General features: G+C 37.5%; 4 protein-coding genes across 7 annotated transcripts; 2 read left to right on the forward strand and 2 right to left on the reverse strand.

Annotated features, from left to right (window-relative positions):
- Positions 1–73: 73 nt before the first annotated feature.
- LOC110758637 (protein ALTERED PHOSPHATE STARVATION RESPONSE 1-like) lies at positions 74–3884 on the forward strand. Of its 2 annotated transcripts, none has more exons than XM_021960547.2 (5): positions 74–301; positions 592–1333; positions 1502–1719; positions 1940–2163; positions 2476–3884. In XM_021960547.2, exons 1-5 carry the CDS (start codon positions 230–232, stop codon positions 3254–3256), a joined length of 2037 nt encoding a protein of 678 aa, XP_021816239.2. In that variant the 5' UTR covers positions 74–229; the 3' UTR covers positions 3257–3884. The 2 variants fall into 2 exon arrangements, with proteins under 2 accessions (XP_021816239.2, XP_021816248.2); XM_021960556.2 differs by having other exon boundaries at positions 595–1333.
- Positions 3885–4120: 236 nt separating this feature from the next.
- On the reverse strand, positions 4121–5967 carry LOC110758662 (L10-interacting MYB domain-containing protein-like). The gene is made up of 3 exons (XM_021960578.2): positions 5827–5967; positions 4838–5194; positions 4121–4759 (listed from the first exon to the last, which is right to left on the reverse strand). The coding sequence occupies exons 2-3, from the start codon at positions 5192–5194 to the stop codon at positions 4232–4234; spliced, it is 885 nt and encodes a 294-aa protein (XP_021816270.2). The 5' UTR covers positions 5827–5967; the 3' UTR covers positions 4121–4231.
- On the reverse strand, positions 5898–11944 carry ATRAD17 (RADIATION SENSITIVE 17). Of its 3 annotated transcripts, XM_088244725.1 has the most exons (13): positions 11325–11943; positions 11156–11213; positions 10818–10903; positions 10678–10725; positions 10366–10422; positions 9929–10031; positions 9322–9632; positions 8875–9229; positions 8459–8584; positions 8069–8267; positions 7919–7979; positions 7537–7736; positions 5898–6034 (listed from the first exon to the last, which is right to left on the reverse strand). In XM_088244725.1, coding segments are annotated over exons 1-13 (1800 nt in total). In that variant the 5' UTR covers positions 11520–11943; the 3' UTR covers positions 5898–6033. The 3 variants fall into 3 exon arrangements, with proteins under 3 accessions (XP_088100851.1, XP_088100850.1, XP_088100852.1); XM_088244724.1 differs by lacking the exon at positions 5898–6034 and having other exon boundaries at positions 7329–7736; positions 11325–11942; XM_088244726.1 differs by lacking the exon at positions 5898–6034 and having other exon boundaries at positions 7596–7736; positions 7919–7986; positions 11325–11944.
- A 1356-nt stretch (positions 11945–13300) lies between these two features.
- Positions 13301–16236, forward strand: LOC110758653 (3-dehydroquinate synthase). The gene is made up of 8 exons (XM_021960566.2): positions 13301–13788; positions 14248–14398; positions 14489–14656; positions 14749–14975; positions 15258–15381; positions 15554–15616; positions 15700–15843; positions 15933–16236. The coding sequence occupies exons 1-8, from the start codon at positions 13421–13423 to the stop codon at positions 16062–16064; spliced, it is 1377 nt and encodes a 458-aa protein (XP_021816258.2). The 5' UTR covers positions 13301–13420; the 3' UTR covers positions 16065–16236.
- Positions 16237–20459: the final 4223 nt, after the last annotated feature.

Genomic DNA, 20459 nt, shown 5'->3' on the forward strand with positions numbered 1-20459 from the left:
AGCTCATGGTAAATACAGACACATGGTTGGGGTAATTTGGTCAGTAAATTCAAATATATACAATGCCCTCTGGCTCTCTTCCCAAAGCCCAGTGTCCCTGCTCCAGCTCAAGCCCTGCCCCTTGTCCCTCTACCACATCCTAGATAAGTCTCAAACCTACATCTTCACTTCAGAGAGAGAGAAAGATAGATCGAAAGCTCCTGAGTTGAGATCAAATCAAACTGGGCAAATGTTGTTTTGCCAACCCAGAAAATCGTACAAGAAGAACATCGCAGCTACTAAAACTGTGTGGTTTTTGGAGGTAAGTGTGTGCTTCTCTGTCTTCTGTGTCTGTGCCCATCTGGGAAAGAGGTTCAGAGCCAAAAAGCAGCCTACTTTGCCTTTAAAATGTGCACAAAATACAACCACTTTTAGAGTTTAGACCACCTTTAGCAAAACCCATGACCCCAATAACATGAAAGACCCTCCATTGATGAGACACTGCAAGCTTCATCTGTTCATATGTAGCTAAAAGAACCCTCCTTTTTTTTCTTTTTCTTTTTCAAACCCTTCTCATTTTTCTTTCTTGTTCTTTTTCTCTCTGGTTTTTAGCAGCAAATCAAGTTGATCAAGAGCAAAATGGGGTGTTGCTATTCGAGAATAGATAGAGAAGAGATGGTTTCGAGATGCAAATCAAGGAAGAGGTACATGAAGCAGCTCGTGAAAGCAAGACAAGCTTGGTCTGCAGCTCACACCATGTATCTTCGTTCTCTTCGCAGCACTGGTGCTGCTCTGCTCCAATTTTCAAATGCCGAAACTACCGTCCATCACCACATCAACCACTACAGCCACCACAACAACCACCACTCGCCACCACAACCGCAAACCCCACAAACCCCTCTCACCCCACAACCGCCGCCGCCGCCGCCGCCACTCAGCTCAAGCTCTGACACATGGACGACATCAACCACAGCCTCGACAGCTCTCCCGCCTCCGCCTCCGCCACCTCCGCCTCCGTCGTCCACATGGGATTTCTGGGACCCATTTGTGGCTTCTTCTTCGAGGCCAGTGACTGAAGAAGGGTGGGAGGACACCACGACCGCCTCCGAGGCGGTGATCACCGTCACGGCGGCGAGCACGGCGGCGCCGCCTTCTGTCGTCAGTGGGTTTTCTAAAGAGAGTGGGGCGCCTACGAGTGAGCTTGCCATGGTGGTTTCGAGAAATGCTAAAGATCTGGTTGAGATTATAAAGGAGCTTGATGAGTATTTCCTCAAGGCTGCTGATGCTGGCGGACTTCTCTCCTTGCTCTTGGAAGTTCCCACCCCTGGATTTTCTTCTTGTCAAAATAAAGGGGGTAAAGTTTTTATCTCTTTTTTATTTTTGAAGTGATTTTCTTTTTGGGTTCTAGCTCTGTTTGTTTGCTGAGAAAACTGGGGAAAAATGAGAGGAAAGAGAACAATTTTAATTTTTACTGTTTTATATTTCGATGTAATGAATGTTGTTGTTTTTTTTTGGGGGGCAGGTAAAGTTTATAACCATGGGTGTAATTTGAGCCCCTCACTGTGGACATGGGGAGGTTCAAGTCCCAAGTTTGGTAGGTTTGGAAAGATGGGTTGTGATGAGATGGTGCCTAGCCATTTAGGTAGTGGGGTTGGAGAGGAGGGTGTTGCGAGTAGCAGCCATTGCTCTACTGTGGAGAGGCTTTATGCTTGGGAAAAGAAACTATACCAGGAAGTCAAGGTAAACTTTTGGTTCCCATATCTTTTGTGGGCTCCTGGTGGAGCTTTTGCCCATACACAATCATTTTGTATTTTTGTTTTAATTTTACTTTTGGGGCCCAAGCATGACATATGAACTTTGGAGTTTTAAAGTTATTCAATGAGATCATGCACATCCATGTGTGTGTGTGTTTTTTTTCATTTAGTTTAGATTTATGTTTTTGTTTTGGGGGTGGTTTTAGGATGCAGAGACAATAAAGATAGAGCATGAGAAGAGGGTGGCTACCTTGAAGAAGCTAGAGATGAAGAGGGCAGACTATGTGAAGACTGAGAAGACCAAGAATGATGTGGAAAAGCTGGAGTCACAAATGATGGTTGCTTCACAGGCCATTGACACAACTTCTGCTGAAATCATCAAACTCAGGGAGACAGAGCTGTACCCTCAACTCATTGAGCTTGTCAAGGGGTTAGTCTTTTTTTTGGTCAATACTCAAAAGGGTTAATCTTGAGCATACAAGAGTTTTCATTTTCTATATCTTCTTTTTGGTAAATATATCATCTCAAATTAATAGCCATAGATGTTGAATATCTGGCTTAACAGAGTGAAAGTCAAAGCTCTGATATTTTGGGGTAGCAGTTACAAATTTCTTTTGACTGCTTTTGACTGGTTGTTTTGTGTCCTTTGTTTGCTTTTCCTTAGAAGGATTTACTGATTCGTACAGCCATGTAAACTTTGAAAATACCTTAACACAATACCATATTTTGCTTGCTTTTACAGATTGATGTGCATGTGGAGAAGCATGTATGAGTGCCACCAGGTCCAAAAACACATTGTTCAGCAGCTCAAATACCTGAACACAATACCATCTACTGAACCTACATCTGAGATTCACAGGCAAGCAACACTCCAGCTTGAGCTTCAAGTCCAGCAATGGCACCAGTCATTTTGCAACCTGGTCAAGGCTCAATTGGACTACATCCAGTCCCTAACAGGATGGCTCCGGCTTAGCCTCTTCCAGTTTAGGAGACATCCAATATCAAAGACAAGTCAAGAATCCAGAATTTACATGCTCTGTGAAGAATGGCACCATGCAGTTGACCGGATTCCGGACAAAGTAGCATCTGAAGGAATCAAGAGCTTTTTAACCGTAGTTCATGCTATTGTAGTTCAACAAGCAGAGGAATATAAGCAAAATAAGAAGTCAGAATTGACATTTAAAGAGCTTGAGAAGAAGGCAACTGTGCTTAGATCGCTGGAGTCCAAGTATGGCCCATATTCAATGCCTGATTCCGCTAGCACTTCTACAAAGAACCCAGTTGCTGAGAAGCGGGCAAAGGTGGAGGTGTTGAGGGCAAAAGCAGAAGAAGAGAAGAGCAAGCATGAAAAGTCAGTGAGTGTGACAAGAGCCATGACACTAAATAACTTGCAGATGGGGTTTCCTCATGTCTTTGAGGCGATGGTGGGATTTTCAAGTGTGTGTATGCAGGCATTCGAGTCACTATATAACCAAGCCAAAAGTGCTAATCAGGAGCTTGACGTTAAGAGGTTACTACCGTAAGGAGAAGATTCAAATTTCAGGAAGATTGGCAGCACTGTAATCAGTTTTCTGTGTATATCGCTTATCCTTTCAGTAAGCTTGATGTTGAGGGGTTACTAAATCGATGAAAAGACTTAAAGTTCTGGAGGAATGACAGCATTGTAATCAGTTTTCGTGTATAGATAGATGCACATCCTTTCAGTTATCATTAACCATAGTGGAGGAGACTATCAGTGGCAGGATTCCCCTATTTAAGATAACCTTGACACAATTAAGCAGATTAGGGAAACACCGACCCGGAAACAGAAGTGGTTGAATATTTGGAATGCAACAGAGTAAGGATATTCTAGTTAGTTTTCAACTTTTCAAATGTTTGTTCTGTTTTCTCACATGAAAGGCGTCTGGAATGCTATTTACTCTTCCCATGTTTAGTTTGATAGTTTTCCTTTTCTTCTTGTGGGTAGTTTAGTTTTATTTAATTATTCTTAATGAAGGTCTTTTTTGGTTTGTTTTAAGTACTATGGCAGTTGTTATGAACCACAAGCAAAATTCAAGTTCGGAGAAAGAGAAGGCTTTGTAGGTTACCTTTTCTTCTTAGTGTTCACACATACATTAAGCTTGATTGCAATATTCAGATTCATTAAAACTAGATTTTCATATCAGGAAGGCACAACAGGTTGCTTTCCATGGCATCTTTGCCCATATTCTGTGTGTTTTGGGCTAAAGCCAAGCTATTGTTCATGTTGGCATGATATAAGTCTAGAATTCAAGGGATTATATTTGGACCTCATGTTTCTTTATAGTTCTTGTGTATTGCAGAAAATATCACATTCCTGAGATTCGGAATGTAAACGCACTTATGAACCAGAAGTTTGACGAAATGGGTTAAAAGTAAAACCAGGCTGCTGAATATATATACAAGTTACAACGCCAATATTCACAAAATACAGATTAGATAAAGATCAAAACTACATGAAAGTATTTTTATCATTCAATCTAGAGAACGGGATCTGATGTGCACTTCCTAAGCAACCAAATCAGGCGTTTTTCACCTTTGAGAGACAAGAACACCTCCCTTGCAATGGGTTTGTTGAACAGATCAAGAGCAGCAAAATAGACTTGCTCATCAACACCTTGCATCTTATCCAATTCTGCAATACAATTAGCTATGGTGTATCTAGCATTATGTTGCTGTGTAGCAGCTGTCCTCAGCTTTGATGCAGCTGCCATCTCCAATATGGCTCCTGCAATAGCATCATCAATACCCTTGCGCCCTCTTTTACGGATACCGGTAGTGCTAGGTGTACTAGGTTGAATTGTTTCTTGATCATCGACGGCGTCATTTGCTTCCTCAGAATCTGATGAGGACACTTCTTGCTCCAGTGGACGAGAATTTGGATCCCCACCCTCGTGTTCAGCTGGATGGTCATGTTTCCCATTTGTTGGTGGTTCTGAAAATATAGTGCACAGCTCTTTATAAATTGGGCAGCCACTGCTTTTTAAAGTCTCGGCATCAGGATGTTCCTGCTTAAAGAAGAATCCTACATATCAGGTAGGTTTAGAATTGTGTTGTACAAGCAACATATATGACGAGGAACATACCCTGACATATTCAGCCCACACTTCATCACTGGCTACAATAGCCCCTGTGGATTCATCCCAACTGAAGTCACTTCGATCAAGAAGTGAAGTAACTGTAACATAGATCCTCCTCAAAACTGCGCCTCGGTTCTTCAGTTGTTCCTTGTCCCATTTCAGACCTGTTCTCTTATGGAACTCATCACACATATACTTCCATGCTTTCTTGCCAAAATTATGATTTTTTCTGTTCCCTTTGTGTACTTGATCCACCATTAAGTTTACAAGTATCTTAGTAAGATGTGTTGTCCACCTAGCCCTTGACTGTTGCTGCTGATGCTGAAGCGTTAGTCCCCGCGTCCGAGTAGGACGGTTTGCCATCTGAAATCACAAAACATGATTCAAACTAGAAGGCAGGTATAAGCCCAAACAACAAAGAATGAATATTGCCCTACATTTTTCAATTGGGTCAACTTTACATAGACAAAAATGCAACAAATGAGTTGACTAACAAGCTCTAAGAAGTCAAAATTATCTGTTCTGAAGTCTGAACAGACTTAAATGAACCACCTTTTTATGAGAATAAATTCTACATTTCCAGGGGACAACTGATGACAAATCTCAGTTGCACAGATTCTGATGGCAACCCATTTCTTCTTATAACCCCACTTCTATTCAATAAGTTATTTAGAACATTCCCATTACAATTGTTACATCAAAATGCAGACCCACCTGGTATAATCATGCATCTGCTTGACTTTGAGTATGGGTGACAAACAACATGCAAAATACAATACAACCTCAATTGATAAAACTTCTACAATTAAGACAATAGTTTTCCCTGATGCAATTTTCACCAAATAAAAAACATATTAACTGAAAAATTAAGTGCAAAAATAATTTCAAGTTATTCATATTTCAAAATTAAAAGATTGAAAGTGTTAAAATAAGCTGAACCAAGAATAAACCCTAAAGAAGTGGAGAGAGAGAGAGAGAGAGAGAGAGAGAGGTACCTTTGAAGAAGCCCCAACTCTCCGTTGAGGAATGAACTGCTGCTATATTATTAACGAGTCTATATACCCAATGATGATGACGAGGCGGAGGAGGAGAAAGTAGAGGGAAAGTCTGAAGATAAAAAAAGCGGAAGATCGCCGATATCCTCCGAATTTAAGAACTGCGTTTTTCCGGTGAACAATTCCGTGCTCCCAAACAAGGCTCTCTCTCAGTCCCAAAAATATTTAAAAAGTTAAAAATTTCTCGCTTTGCCTTCGTATGTTCAGGAGAGGAGTTATTTTGATATAAGTTGGAATTAGATGTTAAGGACTTTTTTTTGTTTGCATTTTTCTTTTTAGCGAAGATTTTTCTGTGTTAATTTTTTTGTTCAATCATATTTATTTATTTATTTTTTAATAGTGATCATATTTACTTTTTAGTCATCTTTGAATAAGGGGTAAATAAAAATTTATTAAATTACCATTGACGTTACATACAGTCCATAGTAATTTCAAGTTTCAACAATAAAGAGAATTAGGAGATAAAATTTATAATTTCAAGTTTTGAAATTGACTTTACAGTCCATAGTTATATTTTAATTTATATTCATATTTTCTTACACCAGATCATATTATTTTATCGGAGATAAAATTTGCATTGTTATTATTTCTCAACTATATTTTTAAGTTTCATTTGTTCTTCTGATCACAAGAAATTTCTCAAGAGAATCAAAAAACGAAAAAAAAAAAAAGAACAATTCTCAAGATAGTGGTTCCTATAATAGATATTTAGTCAAATATCCATTCTTAGCACTAAAACTATAAATAAACCCTACACCATTTAATTTCTATAAACAAACCCAAAAAAAACCCAAAAAATGACAATTGGTCATATTGAATTTAATTTTGATTATTAAATTACTTTGATGTCCAATTGAATATTTAGATATTTAGTCAAATACCCATTCTTAGCACTAAAACTATAAATAAACCCTACACCATTTAATTTCTATAAACAAACCCAAAAAATGACAATTGGTCATATTGAATTTAATTTTGATTATTAAATTACTTTGATGTCCAATTGAGTATTTTGGGCTTGTTTATATGTTTTGGGGTTGGGTTTGTTTTGAGAAATCAATGGCAGTTTTGTAATTTAAAAAAAGTTAAAAGCCTTTTTGTTATGTTATAAATGGGTTTTGGATGTGTTTCTAAAGTTTATTTCATATAGAGTATTTTTATAATTTGGGCTCCTATATTGGGTATATTAGTGAATCTCCCTGAGTATTTTGAGCTTGTTTATATGTTTTGGGGTTGGATTTGTTTTGAGAAATCAATGGCAGTTTTGTAATTTAAAAGAAGTTAAAAGCCTTTTTGTTATGTTATAAATGAGTTTTGGGTGTGTTTCTAAAGTCCATTTCATATAGGGTATTTTTATAATTTGAGCTCCTATATTGGGTATATTAGTGAATCTCCCTTTTTATAAGCACTTAATCAGCTACCAAGAAGATCAGAGCTGGCTCTTGATATGACAAAACTTCCACTAGTGACAATACAAAGAACTCGGATTTCCGAATCTGGCATTGACCACAAAAGGTTGGGTAGGGGGCAGGTTGTACAACTTTCATTCGGTACCAGAAAAAAATTTAATGATTACTTTCTAGGAACTAGTTTACAGGAACAAGCCAATCTAAACTAAGTTTTGCTTCTCAAGTACTCCCTATGTCTTACCATTCTTCTATTTCATCATCGGAAATTTCGGTTTCTTGACTGTCAAAACTTATCGTTTCAACATTGTCTTCTTCCTTGTAGCCATGCACCGCCCTAAATCCAAGCCATTTCAACACGGGTGTGTACTCAGTAGCAATAACTGTCAAATCGGATGCACACATTCCACTATAAGCGCCAAATCTCCGTTTTACCATCTCCTTCTGCAATGGCACATCAAAAAGAAACGTCTTTAAGAAGTGAATGACATGAATATTATACATAACCACATCAATCATCTACAAAGACTTAGTACTACCAACCATATCATTTATTTCATTAAGTTCGAAATATGACATAGAGCAGCACGCAATGGAAAATGATGCAATTTAAATTCAAAACCAACCTTGTTACGCAATGATGATTGCTCAACCTGCCAGACCTTTGGCCGGCGAACGGCATGCCACCTGCGTACTTGCAACAATTGGGGATATTATCTGAAATTACATGAGTCGTTGCTCACACATTATGATTAATTCAAGCATATAGAGAATACCTGGAAGGCAATGGATGAAAATTTCCAAATAGCACACCCCGAGCAGCAACTGAGGCACCAGCTGATTGTAGAATATTCTCTGCCTCATACTGTCTACTTAGCATTCCACGGAAAGTAGCAAGAAGCAAGTCAGCATCACCTAGATATGAAGCAACTGCCCATGCATCATCTATGGCCTCCTCACTCAGAAAATCTAGAACTGCAAGAAAATTGTGCGGAAGAGTTAGAAATCAGCAGCAGTCTTATGACAGAAAACAGCAGCATCAATATGCTACCATTTTGCTCTCTGTCTCACATGTGTATGCGTGTGTGCATGCACTTTGCATCCATGTATGAGAGAGTAATTGTGATTACATTCAGGAAGTCACAATTTATAGGTAAAAAGGTCACCATTTTCATGTAGAAAGTCGGCAACAGGCCTAGCTTGTCCATGTGCTTGGCATAGAATCTTTTCTGGAGCATCCATTTTTAGTGGTAGTCTAGACAATCCTTCCCGCACATGAAATGCATCTCCGTCTACAAAACAAGAACATGAGCTCAGATGTGAACATCTCAAGTGAAATTAAATCCTCAGGTGGGTATCCACACTTGAACAATTGTATATATGTGTGTGTATATATATATATATATATATATATATATATATATATATATATATATATATATAAGGGATTAAGTTGTTCCCAACTTTCGAGTAATATATTCTTGAGAATTTAAATGGGGAAAAACATTTAACAATATGCATGCACCAAAAAACTGACTAAAATAAAAGGTCAAAGCTGCATACTACTTTCATCAGAACATACCCAATGCCATGACATTTTCCGTCTCTCTTTTGTTATGCAGAAACTTCCCAAGGGCATGGAATAGAGAAAGTGTATCATCTCTGCCAAACTGGAAGGAAAACCCGTCGTCCAAAGCATTTACCTCATACGGTTTCTCTTTAGCATATGTGATAGCAGGACTTGATGAAGACAACAAATGCCTCGGATTTGGTTTCAGAAAGAAAAACTGCAGAGATGTAATTGCATGTCTAATGTCACCTCCACTTGCTTTTGCTATTAGACTGACTTGTTCAGTAGTCACATTACACTGCTCTTCTTTACATATTCTAGAAAGTACTTTCTTGATGGAATTATCTGTTATAGGATTGAAGGAGACCTGACAGTTTCCAAAATCATTATAAAAAGTAAGCATTCAATAATAACCTTAAAAATTAAAAAAAGAAAAAGAAATTGTCCAAGAAAGGTAACCTTACAAGCCCCAACATTTTCAAGAGACAACTGAAGTTCTTCTAAGTATCCAGTGGAGTGATCTGCTGAATCGGCTTTACCGTAGTCGGTGATCAATATAGCAGTTGGTATCCGAGTATATCGCACAAGAAGATGCAAACAGTTTTGAAGTCTTCCAAAAGCAACTCTACCATTTGTCACCGGAAGGTCATCAATTAAGAGTATGATTGATGATTTTGAACCCTCATTAAGGGATGATGGGATCAATCCATACTTCCTTATTCTCTCCACAAAATTTTCAAATTCATCCAACTTTGACATGTAGCGTATTCCTAGTAGCAGATTGGTATATGCCAACAACAGCATAGTCTCCATTAGATCACTTCAAATTCAAATCCTTTATGGAGATTTTATGTATTGTAATTTTGAAGCTAGGTTTTTCCTCTTGCCTTACATTTCAATTTGTTTTCGTTTTATCTTTTATTTTTTGCAAAAATACTGATGGTAAAGTTAGAAATTACAAGATGTACATTTCAATTTGAGAATACTCAACTGCAAAGTCATGAAATTTAAACTCCACTCTATTTAACAAACCCTTGGCTGCATGATTAAGAATTACTCAAAGTACCTGCACTGGAGTTGTATAAATGTTCTTGCCAAACTACAGGAGTTGGTGTGTTCCATTCACACAATGTGGCTCCAAGGTGAGATGCAATCGCATGAATAGTTGCCTACAAGATGAGAAGAAGCAGAACTTTTAGTCAAATGTTTGATTCTATTAGCAGAGTTCATTCAAGAAGCAAATTTTTAAAAATATAGTAAATAGCCCATCACATAAATTATCTGAAGCAGCAAGTCAATAACTTGAGAAAAATAATATTAATCATGCAGGTCATAAGCCCATTAATCAAATTCTTGGGGAATTTTTGTTTTAAACTCAAATGTTGGAAAGGATGACACAAGAATTCTTTTGCATACTTTGAAGAATGGAAATCCATGAAACTAACAAAGCAACTGAACAAAAGATCTCAAGAATAAATACATGAATGAAACTATGACACATACGGATTTTCCAACACCAGCTTGCCCAGTGATGACAAGGACATGATTACTTGATGAACCCTGTACATTATGAGAGAAAAAAAAATGAGATCCACAATAATGAATTGCAAGTAAAACAGAAAAGAACAGAAATTGTGAAAAATGAATCAAGAACAGGAAGAAAAAAATCACATAAAAAGAAATAAAACTCCATAGTTGTAATCAATATTGGAAAGGTAATCAAAGATGTCTACCAATTAAAGGAACCATTTTTCAAGTAAAATTGGACTTGCTGATAGTCTTTTGAAGGAAAGGATCAATGAAAAATATAATAACCTTTGAACTTGTTAATCTTTCTTCAAACCACAACTTAACTTCTTCCACCTGCAATTACAAAGACAAAGATGGAATAAGAAAGAGGATCAATCTGGTAATCAGATATTCATTATTTACAAAACGAAGCCAATAAAGTCAACCTTCTTCTTGTGAACAGCGAGCTCCTCAAAAGAACGGGGTTTGTATTTATCGACCCATAACTCCTTCACGTTGCTTCTTCCAGAACCTGATTCATGCTTCCACAATTATTATAGGTATTACCCACTTCAAGAATTAGTAATATTAGCTGTGGCCAATTTATTGCATCAGTTGTAAATTGTAACCATAATAGCACACGATAAAATACCAACAGAAATCAACATTGTCTGAGCCACAGAGATTACAGAGGCAAATGGAAGCAATGAAACCAGTGTTGAGTGTAAACAAAAAGGAAACCAGCACATGAAGAACAAAAACTATAGTTACATCAATGGCGTACCAGCAGATACCTTGAACCCACTAAACACTTCGTCAAAATCTTCACAGAACAGCTTGACCTGCATAAAAAACCATTTCGCTTAAATTGCATAAAACTTATCTTTACTGTCGTAGGCTGCATATTCGATTAAGTATATAGATACTAAACAAAAAAGAAATTCACAAATTACCTCATCCCAATTACTTGGTACTGTGCCCAAGCTAGCGCGAGAACTCGAAACACGAGCCCTTTTGGATCGTCTAGGGTTTGTGCGCGGAACCGTAGAGGTCAATTTGGTCGGTATACATCTCCGATTGGCGCTCGATGAACGATCTCTATCTTCTTCGTCCGATGACAACACCACCACAGTGTTCCTCTTCCCCATCACAAAGACAAAAAAAAAAGAACTCAATTTCCTAGGGTTTTGTGCAGACGATGATCCCTCCAGCTCGAAGCTCCATAGCTCGAGAAGATGCACAACCCTAAATCGTTGAAGAAGGAAGATTTCGAAGTACTTCGGAGACTAAACGCTGCGTTTTGAATGTGAAATGAAACAGAGTGAACAAAAATTAAAGCTTGAAATGCCAGATTTTGGGTGGAGTGTCACTGGCAGTGGAGAGGTTTGGTTTCGCGGGTTCGAAAATTCGCGGGGTTTTGTCACATTTTGTTGTACTGTGAGAATGGCAAGGCGTCGAGGAGAAGCCAATGCGGTTAAGCTCCGGTGCATCGATTTTTAGTAGCAAATTCGTAAGTCTACGTTCGGAGCCGTCGGATTCATCGATTGGAAATTCATACTCAACGGCCTGTGAGGTTTTCGGACTCTTTGTCTCATCGTAGTGGGGCAGAAGTAAAAGGTTGGTCTTTTTCTAAGCCCAATTCCAAAATACGAGCCTCAATGGGAGGGTGCATATGGGGGTATATGTTAAATATACACCTCTTATCACTGGAATCGTCTCCAATGGGGAGATGTAAAGAGTTGTAAATATACATCATCAACATGAAGATGTAAAATAAAATGTACATTTACATCTATTTTTACATTTTTTGCAAGTGGGACCCACCCGAGAAAAGAGAAGAAAAATGAAGAAAAAGTGGCTTTACATCTATTTTTACATCTTTTACATATTTTTCCATTTGAGCAAAAAACGTATTTACACCCTCCCGGAGGTGTAAAGGGGATGTAAAAGTGGTTTTACACCCTCGAATTTACACCCCCCACTGTGGATGCTCAACTAAACTCGTCGTCCAATACCCATGTGCCACGTCAACTCTGGAGTTGTAAATGTCTTACATAAAAATGGAGTCCACTTCATCCAAAGATTGGCCTTTACGTCATTATTTAACTGAATTGCTAACACTCCTACTAATATAGGATTTTATTTGTATGTTTTATGTTTTATGTGACTTCATGTATTGTTTTGCAATATTTTAAAGATTGGGTATGAATTTGAGGTATAGCCCAATGAGAAAGGACTTTAACTTGCTGATTAGAGGTTTCAAGTTCGAATCCCTATAACATCATAGTTTTGTGTTTGTAAGAAATCCCCTCTCATATAATTTAGACTATCGTTATTTTGTATTATCCAAATGCTATGTTATAAAAAGGGTGATGCAATGCAATGGTCCAAATTCAATAATATTCTTTTTAAAAATTATTTTTTATTCATGACACAGTTTTCTCATTTTTTAGTAGTGACACATGCATGATGCCTCTCATTTTGTTTGTGAGTGGCACATGTTTCTCATTCAGATATGGTACCAGGTTTGAACTCTTTCTTGATTTCTCATTCAAAAATAATCAAATCATACTATAAATGAAGTTAAATTTGATCAAAGTTGTTTTTGATCGACACAAAAGAGAAAATTATATCAAATCAAAAGCAAAAGTTATTTTTTTTTACAAGAAGAGAGCTCTGTATTGGCCGACTGATCTAATTTATAATTATAAAAAAAAAATACTATTTTTAAAATGAAAGAAAGAAAGAAAAAAGCAAAAATACCATGCAAAGCAAAACTCACTCGTTAACTTATCACGAATTTTTTAATTTCTCACGATAAGTAGTGTCCATGTTCATATCGCGAATTCCTCGAATCGGACCTACTGGTCGGTCCATCTCGTGGCGGCCTCCAATCAATCTCTCCCTCCCACTCACCTACCCCGCCACAATACATCTTCTTCCTTCTTCAGCACAACACAATGCCCCACTTCTTTATCACACCAGAACCAGACGCAAAATCACCACCCTCTCCTCTATCTCCAACCAACCCGAACCCCCACCCGAGTCCATGGCTTCCACGGCCAACCCATTCTCTATCTCCATCTCTTCCAAGCCGACCCTGAAAGCTTCTGTATTCACGCCCAACAACTCGGCCGAGCTATCTCTTCGGGTTCAGAGCTCTAAAGCCGCTTCTCTGCGGTCTTCGTTCGTTTCGCAGAGCTCCGTTGAGTTCACTCGGGGCGGGAACTCGGCTTTGAGAGCAAGTCGAGTGAGATCGACGTCGAGGATTATGGCGAGTTCGGCGCAGGTGGTTGATCAACCGCCAAGTAAAACGGGTCCTGTGGCTCCCACCATTGTGGACGTCGATTTGGGTAGTCGGAGCTACCCAATTTACATCGGATCTGGACTTCTCGATCAGCCCGAACTTCTTCAGAGGTTTCGATTCTTAGCTTGCTCTTAAAAGTTTTAAATGCTCATAATTTAACATTTTGTAGGTCTGGTGTATTAAAATTCTGTTGAAATTGATTATGTGAACTGGTAATGTTTTCAGTTTCTGAGAGAAATGTATAAGAATATGAAAAATTAAACTTGTGAATTTAAAAAATTGTACTTGGAGTGATTGGATTTAGTAACAGGGCAAGCTAGCAGCTTTCTATGATAGTAAGTTTTCGGAGAAATGCTGGTTCTATCATCTCTTAATGCTGACGCTTTAGATTTGCTGACAGAATTATATACGAAGTGAGAAATTAAGATTTGAACTTTTAATATTTTTACATGGAGTGATTGGCTTTAGTAAAAGGGCAAGCTTTCGTTTTTCTTTGAAAGTTAGCGTTTTTAATTCTTTTGGTTTCGTGGATACCGGGGTGCTCATAGTTGATTATTAATTTAATATAGGCATGTTCATGGAAAGAAGGTTCTTGTGGTCACTAACAACACAGTTGGGCCATTGTACTTGGATAAAGTTGTTGAAGCTTTGACAAGAGATAACCCAAATGTGTCGGTTGAGAGCGTGATTTTACCAGATGGTGAGAAATATAAGAACATGGTAGGTGTCCAAATGCTTGTTTAAAGTTTAGTCTATAAGGTGGTATTTTGGCAGTTGCATTATGAGTAACTGTGTTCTTTGAACTGGTAGGATACTCTTATGAAAGTTTTTGACAAGGCTATTGAGTCAAGACTGGACCGAAGATGTACATTTGTTGCCCTTGGAGGTGGTGTGATTGGTGACATGTGTGGCTTTGCAGCTGCTGCTTTCCTTCGGGGTGTTAATTTCATTCAGATTCCAACAACTGTTATGGCACAGGTCTGTCACTAGCTACTTCTTTCCTTTTTATGAATCATGCATTTATCTCAGAATTTCTCATGCATCAAATTTTTATGTTGGTCGACTTGCAGGTTGATTCTTCTGTTGGGGGGAAAACTGGTATAAACCACCCTCTTGGGAAGAACTTGATTGGTGCTTTTTACCAACCCCAATGTGTGCTTATAGACACAGACACACTAAACACATTGCCAGAGAGGGAACTGGCATCAGGGTTTGCTGAGGTCATCAAGTACGGGCTGATTAGGGATGCAGAATTCTTTGAATGGCAGGAGAGGAATATTCAGGCTTTAATGTCGAGGTATAAAATTCACACTAAGGAACAATGAAAAATTTCCAGACCCAGTACCGTGTTGCATATTTCTCATGATTTGTGGTCTATTTGACATGAAAAATGTCACAGGACATAAAACCAAGAGAATATTTTGTCAGAGCTAGTGCTCATGACTTTAGGCCTTTAACAATATGTATAGTCTAGCCATTTTTTTTCTTTTCTAGTCTGTTGAAGCTTCATGACTAATTGTTCTTGCAAAGGATGCATTTTAGATTAGTTATGTTGATGAGTATAGTTGGTGCATTGCAGGGATCCAGGGGCATTGGCTTATGCTATAAAGCGCTCATGTGAAAACAAGGCTGAGGTTGTGTCCTTGGATGAGAAGGAAAGTGGACTGAGGGCTACACTGAATTTGGGTCATACATTTGGCCATGTGAGTTTTGGTTTTGAACACTTGATTGTCCAGGCTAATTTCTTTTTATTTTGTGAAAGTTTTGCGAGCATTTGTATTATTATGTGATATTCTCCTTTTGTTATATTTTGGAATACTCTGCTAGATGCTCTATCTAATTAAATCTTTTGCATGTTCTGCCATGTCTATTCAGGCAATAGAAACTGGGGTCGGCTATGGGCAGTGGCTCCATGGGGAAGCTGTTGCAGCTGGCATGGTAATCACCCTCTACTTTTTCATTTCTTGGTTCCCTCACAAAAGCATTCCTCAATGTTCAAAGAGCTTGTGTGATATGTTTAGGTTATGGCTGTTGACATGTCATACCGCCTTGGTTGGATCGATGAATCACTTGTGAAGCGAGCTAACAACATTTTCAAGCAGTTCAAGTTACCTATTGCCCCTCCTGAATCCGTGACGGTGGAGATGTTCAGATCTGTAATGGCGGTAAGAGGATGAGCCTGTAAGATTACTGAAACAGCTGAATAACTTCTTTGCTTATTTCTTAATGTGTCTGTCTTCTTTTGGTATGGCAGGTTGATAAGAAGGTAGCTGATGGGTTACTAAGGCTCATCCTTTTGAAAGGTCCTTTGGGCAATTGTGTTTTCACAGGTGATTACGATAGAAAGGCCCTGGACGAAACACTCAACGCATTTTGCAAGTCCTGACCCCAGGCTTCCCTTTAATTTATTGGCAAGAGCCTTTGGCGAGTTGTAATCTTATAAATTGTTGCATTTACAATATATTCAATTCTGGGAAATCATGTTGTTTTAACACTTTTTCATTCCTTCATGTGGATATCTCGAATAAAATATGCACATGCTTTTCTAGTTCCAACAATTTTTCATTCCTTCATGTTTGGATTTTACTTTTTAACCTCTGATCAGCCTTATAAGTTATAAACACACCAGGAGACGGAAGTCTTTGTCTCTCCTATAACTGAGATAAGAAATCATAAGCATTGCACATATAGCATCCATTTTCCGTAGGAATAAAATGCTATCTTCACACTTTTAATAACACATCCAAAATATTTTGAACAAAAAAAGCTGAGTAGATACAATAAGTCTGTCGCTACACTTTTAGTAACCAAATTCTATTGCATGAACTCTACAATAAGAGCAATTTACAATTTTTCTTTTTATAAGAAACTCAAATTTAAGTTACAAACTTTCATTAAAACAGAGAAAGAGAATCGTGATGCAGAAGACACTGTTGATAATAATAGTGAAGATTATTTGTACCATTCCTTATACTCAGTTCTGATGATTTGACTTCAGTAGCAGGCAAAGTTGCATCTACTAGATGGTCACTGGAACCATATTCCTTTGAATTCTGCTAACCAAGAGGAGCCTTTGGTTCTGACGAAGACATAAGAGCAATCAAGGGGAGCACCCTCTAATTTTTTTTATTTTTTTTCTTTGAAGTTGAGGTGGAGTTCACATAACAGAAACACAGATGCTGATACAAGAACAAATATAAAGGCTTAAATGAATTAGATTTTTCACTTGAGGTGGTGTAATATTTCAATATTTTTTTTCTGTTCTTTGGTGGGTTGGTTTTGGGTTCCTATGCAACAGGAGGAGGAGACAAATCTTTCTTCTTCTTTTTTTCTCTCAGCAAACAAGAGGGCATGATCAAATGTCAAAATCTATAACAGAAATGCAATATCCAAAGAATGAAAAGCAGTCCAAACCATGAAGAACCATCAATGGATGAATATCGAATGCATAAAGATTTATCAAGTTTCAAGAAAGAAGAACCAAACCAATCAATCTATTGCTTAATCAAACCAGAAATAAATAGTCATAATTTGAGATTGGGGCCTAAAAACCGAACCTTGCTATTGGCAAGACCATAGAAACTCCATGATAGGATAGCTTCATCATTTCCTTCCACTGAAGACAGACACCAAGCCAGCAAATTTTGTATTTTTTTCTTCTGCGCCATGCCGTCAATGCGAAGAGAGAAGAGAATAAGGCGGAGTTGGCAGAGGGATGAATTGTTGTCGATGTCATTGGTGGGGTGAGCTGAACATGTCGTTTGGGAGAGAGCCAAGAGAGAAGAGAATAAAGTGGGAAACAAGGAGAGGAATGGAATTAGATGAATTAAGAGTCTCATGATCTCTTCTTCTATGGACTTGACTTGTGCTTCACTGCTTCGGCTTCCCAATCTCAATCTCAAGCTCAAATTTGCAGCCAAATTTTTTCAATTTCAGGTTTCAGACTTTCAGTCAATCGCAGTGTTCGAAAAATCGGCCTAGGCGGGCGCTAGGCGGCTGGGCGGGCTTCCTAGGCGGGTTGGGTCTTTTTTCGGTGCCAAACCCGGAGGACGAAGCAACCGAAACCGAAGAAAACAAATCGAAGCTTGATAGAGAAGCGAAATGGCTGTGACTTCGACTGCAACCTCCAACCTCTGAGAGTGCATGCTTCGTGTTCGTATCGAACATATTTTAAGCGTATAGCCGGTCGGCTATACTTTTAAAATATTCGAATATATTAATATTTCAAGCGTATAGCCGAACGGCTATACGTTTAAAATATTCGAATGTATTTAGAAAGTATAGCCGCGGCTATACTTTAAAATATCTAATATATTTGGCAAGTATAGCCGCCCGGCTATACCCTTTAAATATACAATTTTGTCATATCATTTTAAGGTTTGGGGCTAAAATACCACTTTAGTCCATTGGGCTAGAGTTATTTCTTCAATTATTTTATTTGTATAAGCGTTATTGGGGAATGAGAATTTAAATTCTTTCCAATACCTCCAATTCTAATGATTTCTAGCTATTAGCCCATTGGGCAAGAATAAAAAAATGGATTTTATTTATAACAAATAACACGGGTGAACCCCATAAATACAACAACCAAAAATAGGGATCCACCAACATTTTGTGGATCAAAGATGGTTGAATTTCATAGTATAAAATTGCTTGTATCAGAATTTACTTTCTAAAATGTCCATCGTAATTATGAACTAAACCCAATTACTGCCCTTCACATTGCACTTGACAACCATGTTCTTCTGCTATGAGATATATTAGTCCACCTTGTATTCTATGCAAATGAAAAATTGGATACAAAACAGTCTAACAAGACAATGAAGAGAAGTTTGCAACTCTGTTTTGAAATAAATTGAAGGTATTAGAGGTCATATGGCATTGATATACGAAGTGTTCTAAATGAGAATTCAAACAACATGTGTTAGATAAGAAGTAGCATCGCATTCTTACATATAACATACCCACGTACACCTTAAATTCCCAATGTGAAGAGGGGAGAAAAGTGTAATACATCCCTTGTATCTCGCAAGCATAGGAGATCCAAACTTTCATGAGGACGTCGGTTTGATAAAGAAGCAAGCTGCATCCAATCATACATTAATACCGGCAATCATGTACAGCCCACAATATACTCAATTTTAATAAAGAGAAATATAAAGTTACTCAAAACCCAAGCTCTCAGGATCTTGTAGTGAAGGCATCATTGCTTCCACGTCGAGAAGTCTCTCAAGTCGTCTTCGATCTGTAAATAGATACTATCATACATGAAAAGGGCACATACGGATACTTAACACAAGAATAGGGGAAGAAACAACACTACATGAAGAAATATAACTTAAACTTTATGTATGTTACACATAAGCTTAAATGATCAAGCAAAAGAAACAAGTATCAGTTCAAAATTATGGCATGCCTACGAAACGAGTATTAGTTCGTAGGGGCTAGGCGGGTCCTCTTTTTCTACAAAAATAAATAGTATAGCCGCTCGGCTATACCTTTAAATATAATATATTTAAAGAGTATACCTAGCCGACCGGCTATACTGGGGTCCCTTTTTTTATTATTTTTTATTATTTTTATTTTTTAATAAATAGTATAACCAATCAGCTACACTCTTTAAATATATATTGGGATCCTCTTTTTTTATTTATAATTTTTTCCCTTATTTTTGTTTATCGATAAGATTAGTTTAGAACATTATCCATTTATATTAAGCCATTACCCGAGTCTCTATTGTCCCCTTTTCATTTTTTGCTTTTCCAGAGTTATTACTTGTATAAAGAATTTAGCATTTTCCGGTTTAATACTCGTATTATACACATACGTATTTTCAATAATACTTCCCTTTTTCGTTCACGTCTTAAAGACTCGGTAAAATACATGTTTTTTTTAACAAGCAAACATACAATACACGTATTGTAACATACCTACGTATTCTTGAAATTCAATACATTTGTAGAATACAAAATTTTCAATCATACACACAAAAATCACGTATTGTACACATAATTTTCACATACTATTGAATAAAAATAATATATATTTAAATATTTAAATAAATTATATTAAAATATTGTATAGTGGCCGAAATTTTCAGTTCTAACTTGGCAAACTTTTGTCGAATAAAACACGTACGCCTAATAGTAATGGATAATCCTCTAAACTACTATGATCATGTTGTGCAATGGTGCTTTTCATGATGTTAGTTTACTGTTGATTTTTTTTTTTATAAAGTTTTTTTAGTAAATAGTATAGCTGCACGGAGTATAACCGTGCTGAGGCTATGGCGGCTAAAAAATAAATTAAAAAAATCGGCGGCCTAGGTGCCATGAGGCGGGTCCTTTTTTTTATATTTAATTTAATTTAATTTAATAAATAGTACAGCCGAACGGCTATACTGGGGTCTTTTTTTCTTCATTTTTTTTAATAAATAGTATGGCCGCGTGGCTAGACGGTTAAATGTAATATATTTAAAGAGTATATAGCCGGTCGACTATATTGGGGTCCCTTTTTTTTTTTAATAAATGTTTTTCCCTATTTTCGTTTAGAGCATTATCCATTACTTGAGTTTCTATAGTCCCCTTTTTATTTTTTACATTTCCAGAGTTATTACCCATATAAAGAATTTAGCATTTTTCCGTTTAATACTTGTATTATACACGTATGTACGTGTTTTTCAATTATACTTCCGTTTTCCGTACACATCTTAAAGACTCGGTAAAATACACATGTAGCACTCGAGAGAATGAGGTAGATCCAAGGCAGACGTTCGCACGAA

The sequence above is a fragment of the Prunus avium genome, chromosome 7 (assembly GCF_965620075.1).
Source record: "Prunus avium chromosome 7, drPruAviu1.hap1.1, whole genome shotgun sequence".
Taxonomy (NCBI): domain Eukaryota; kingdom Viridiplantae; phylum Streptophyta; class Magnoliopsida; order Rosales; family Rosaceae; genus Prunus; species Prunus avium.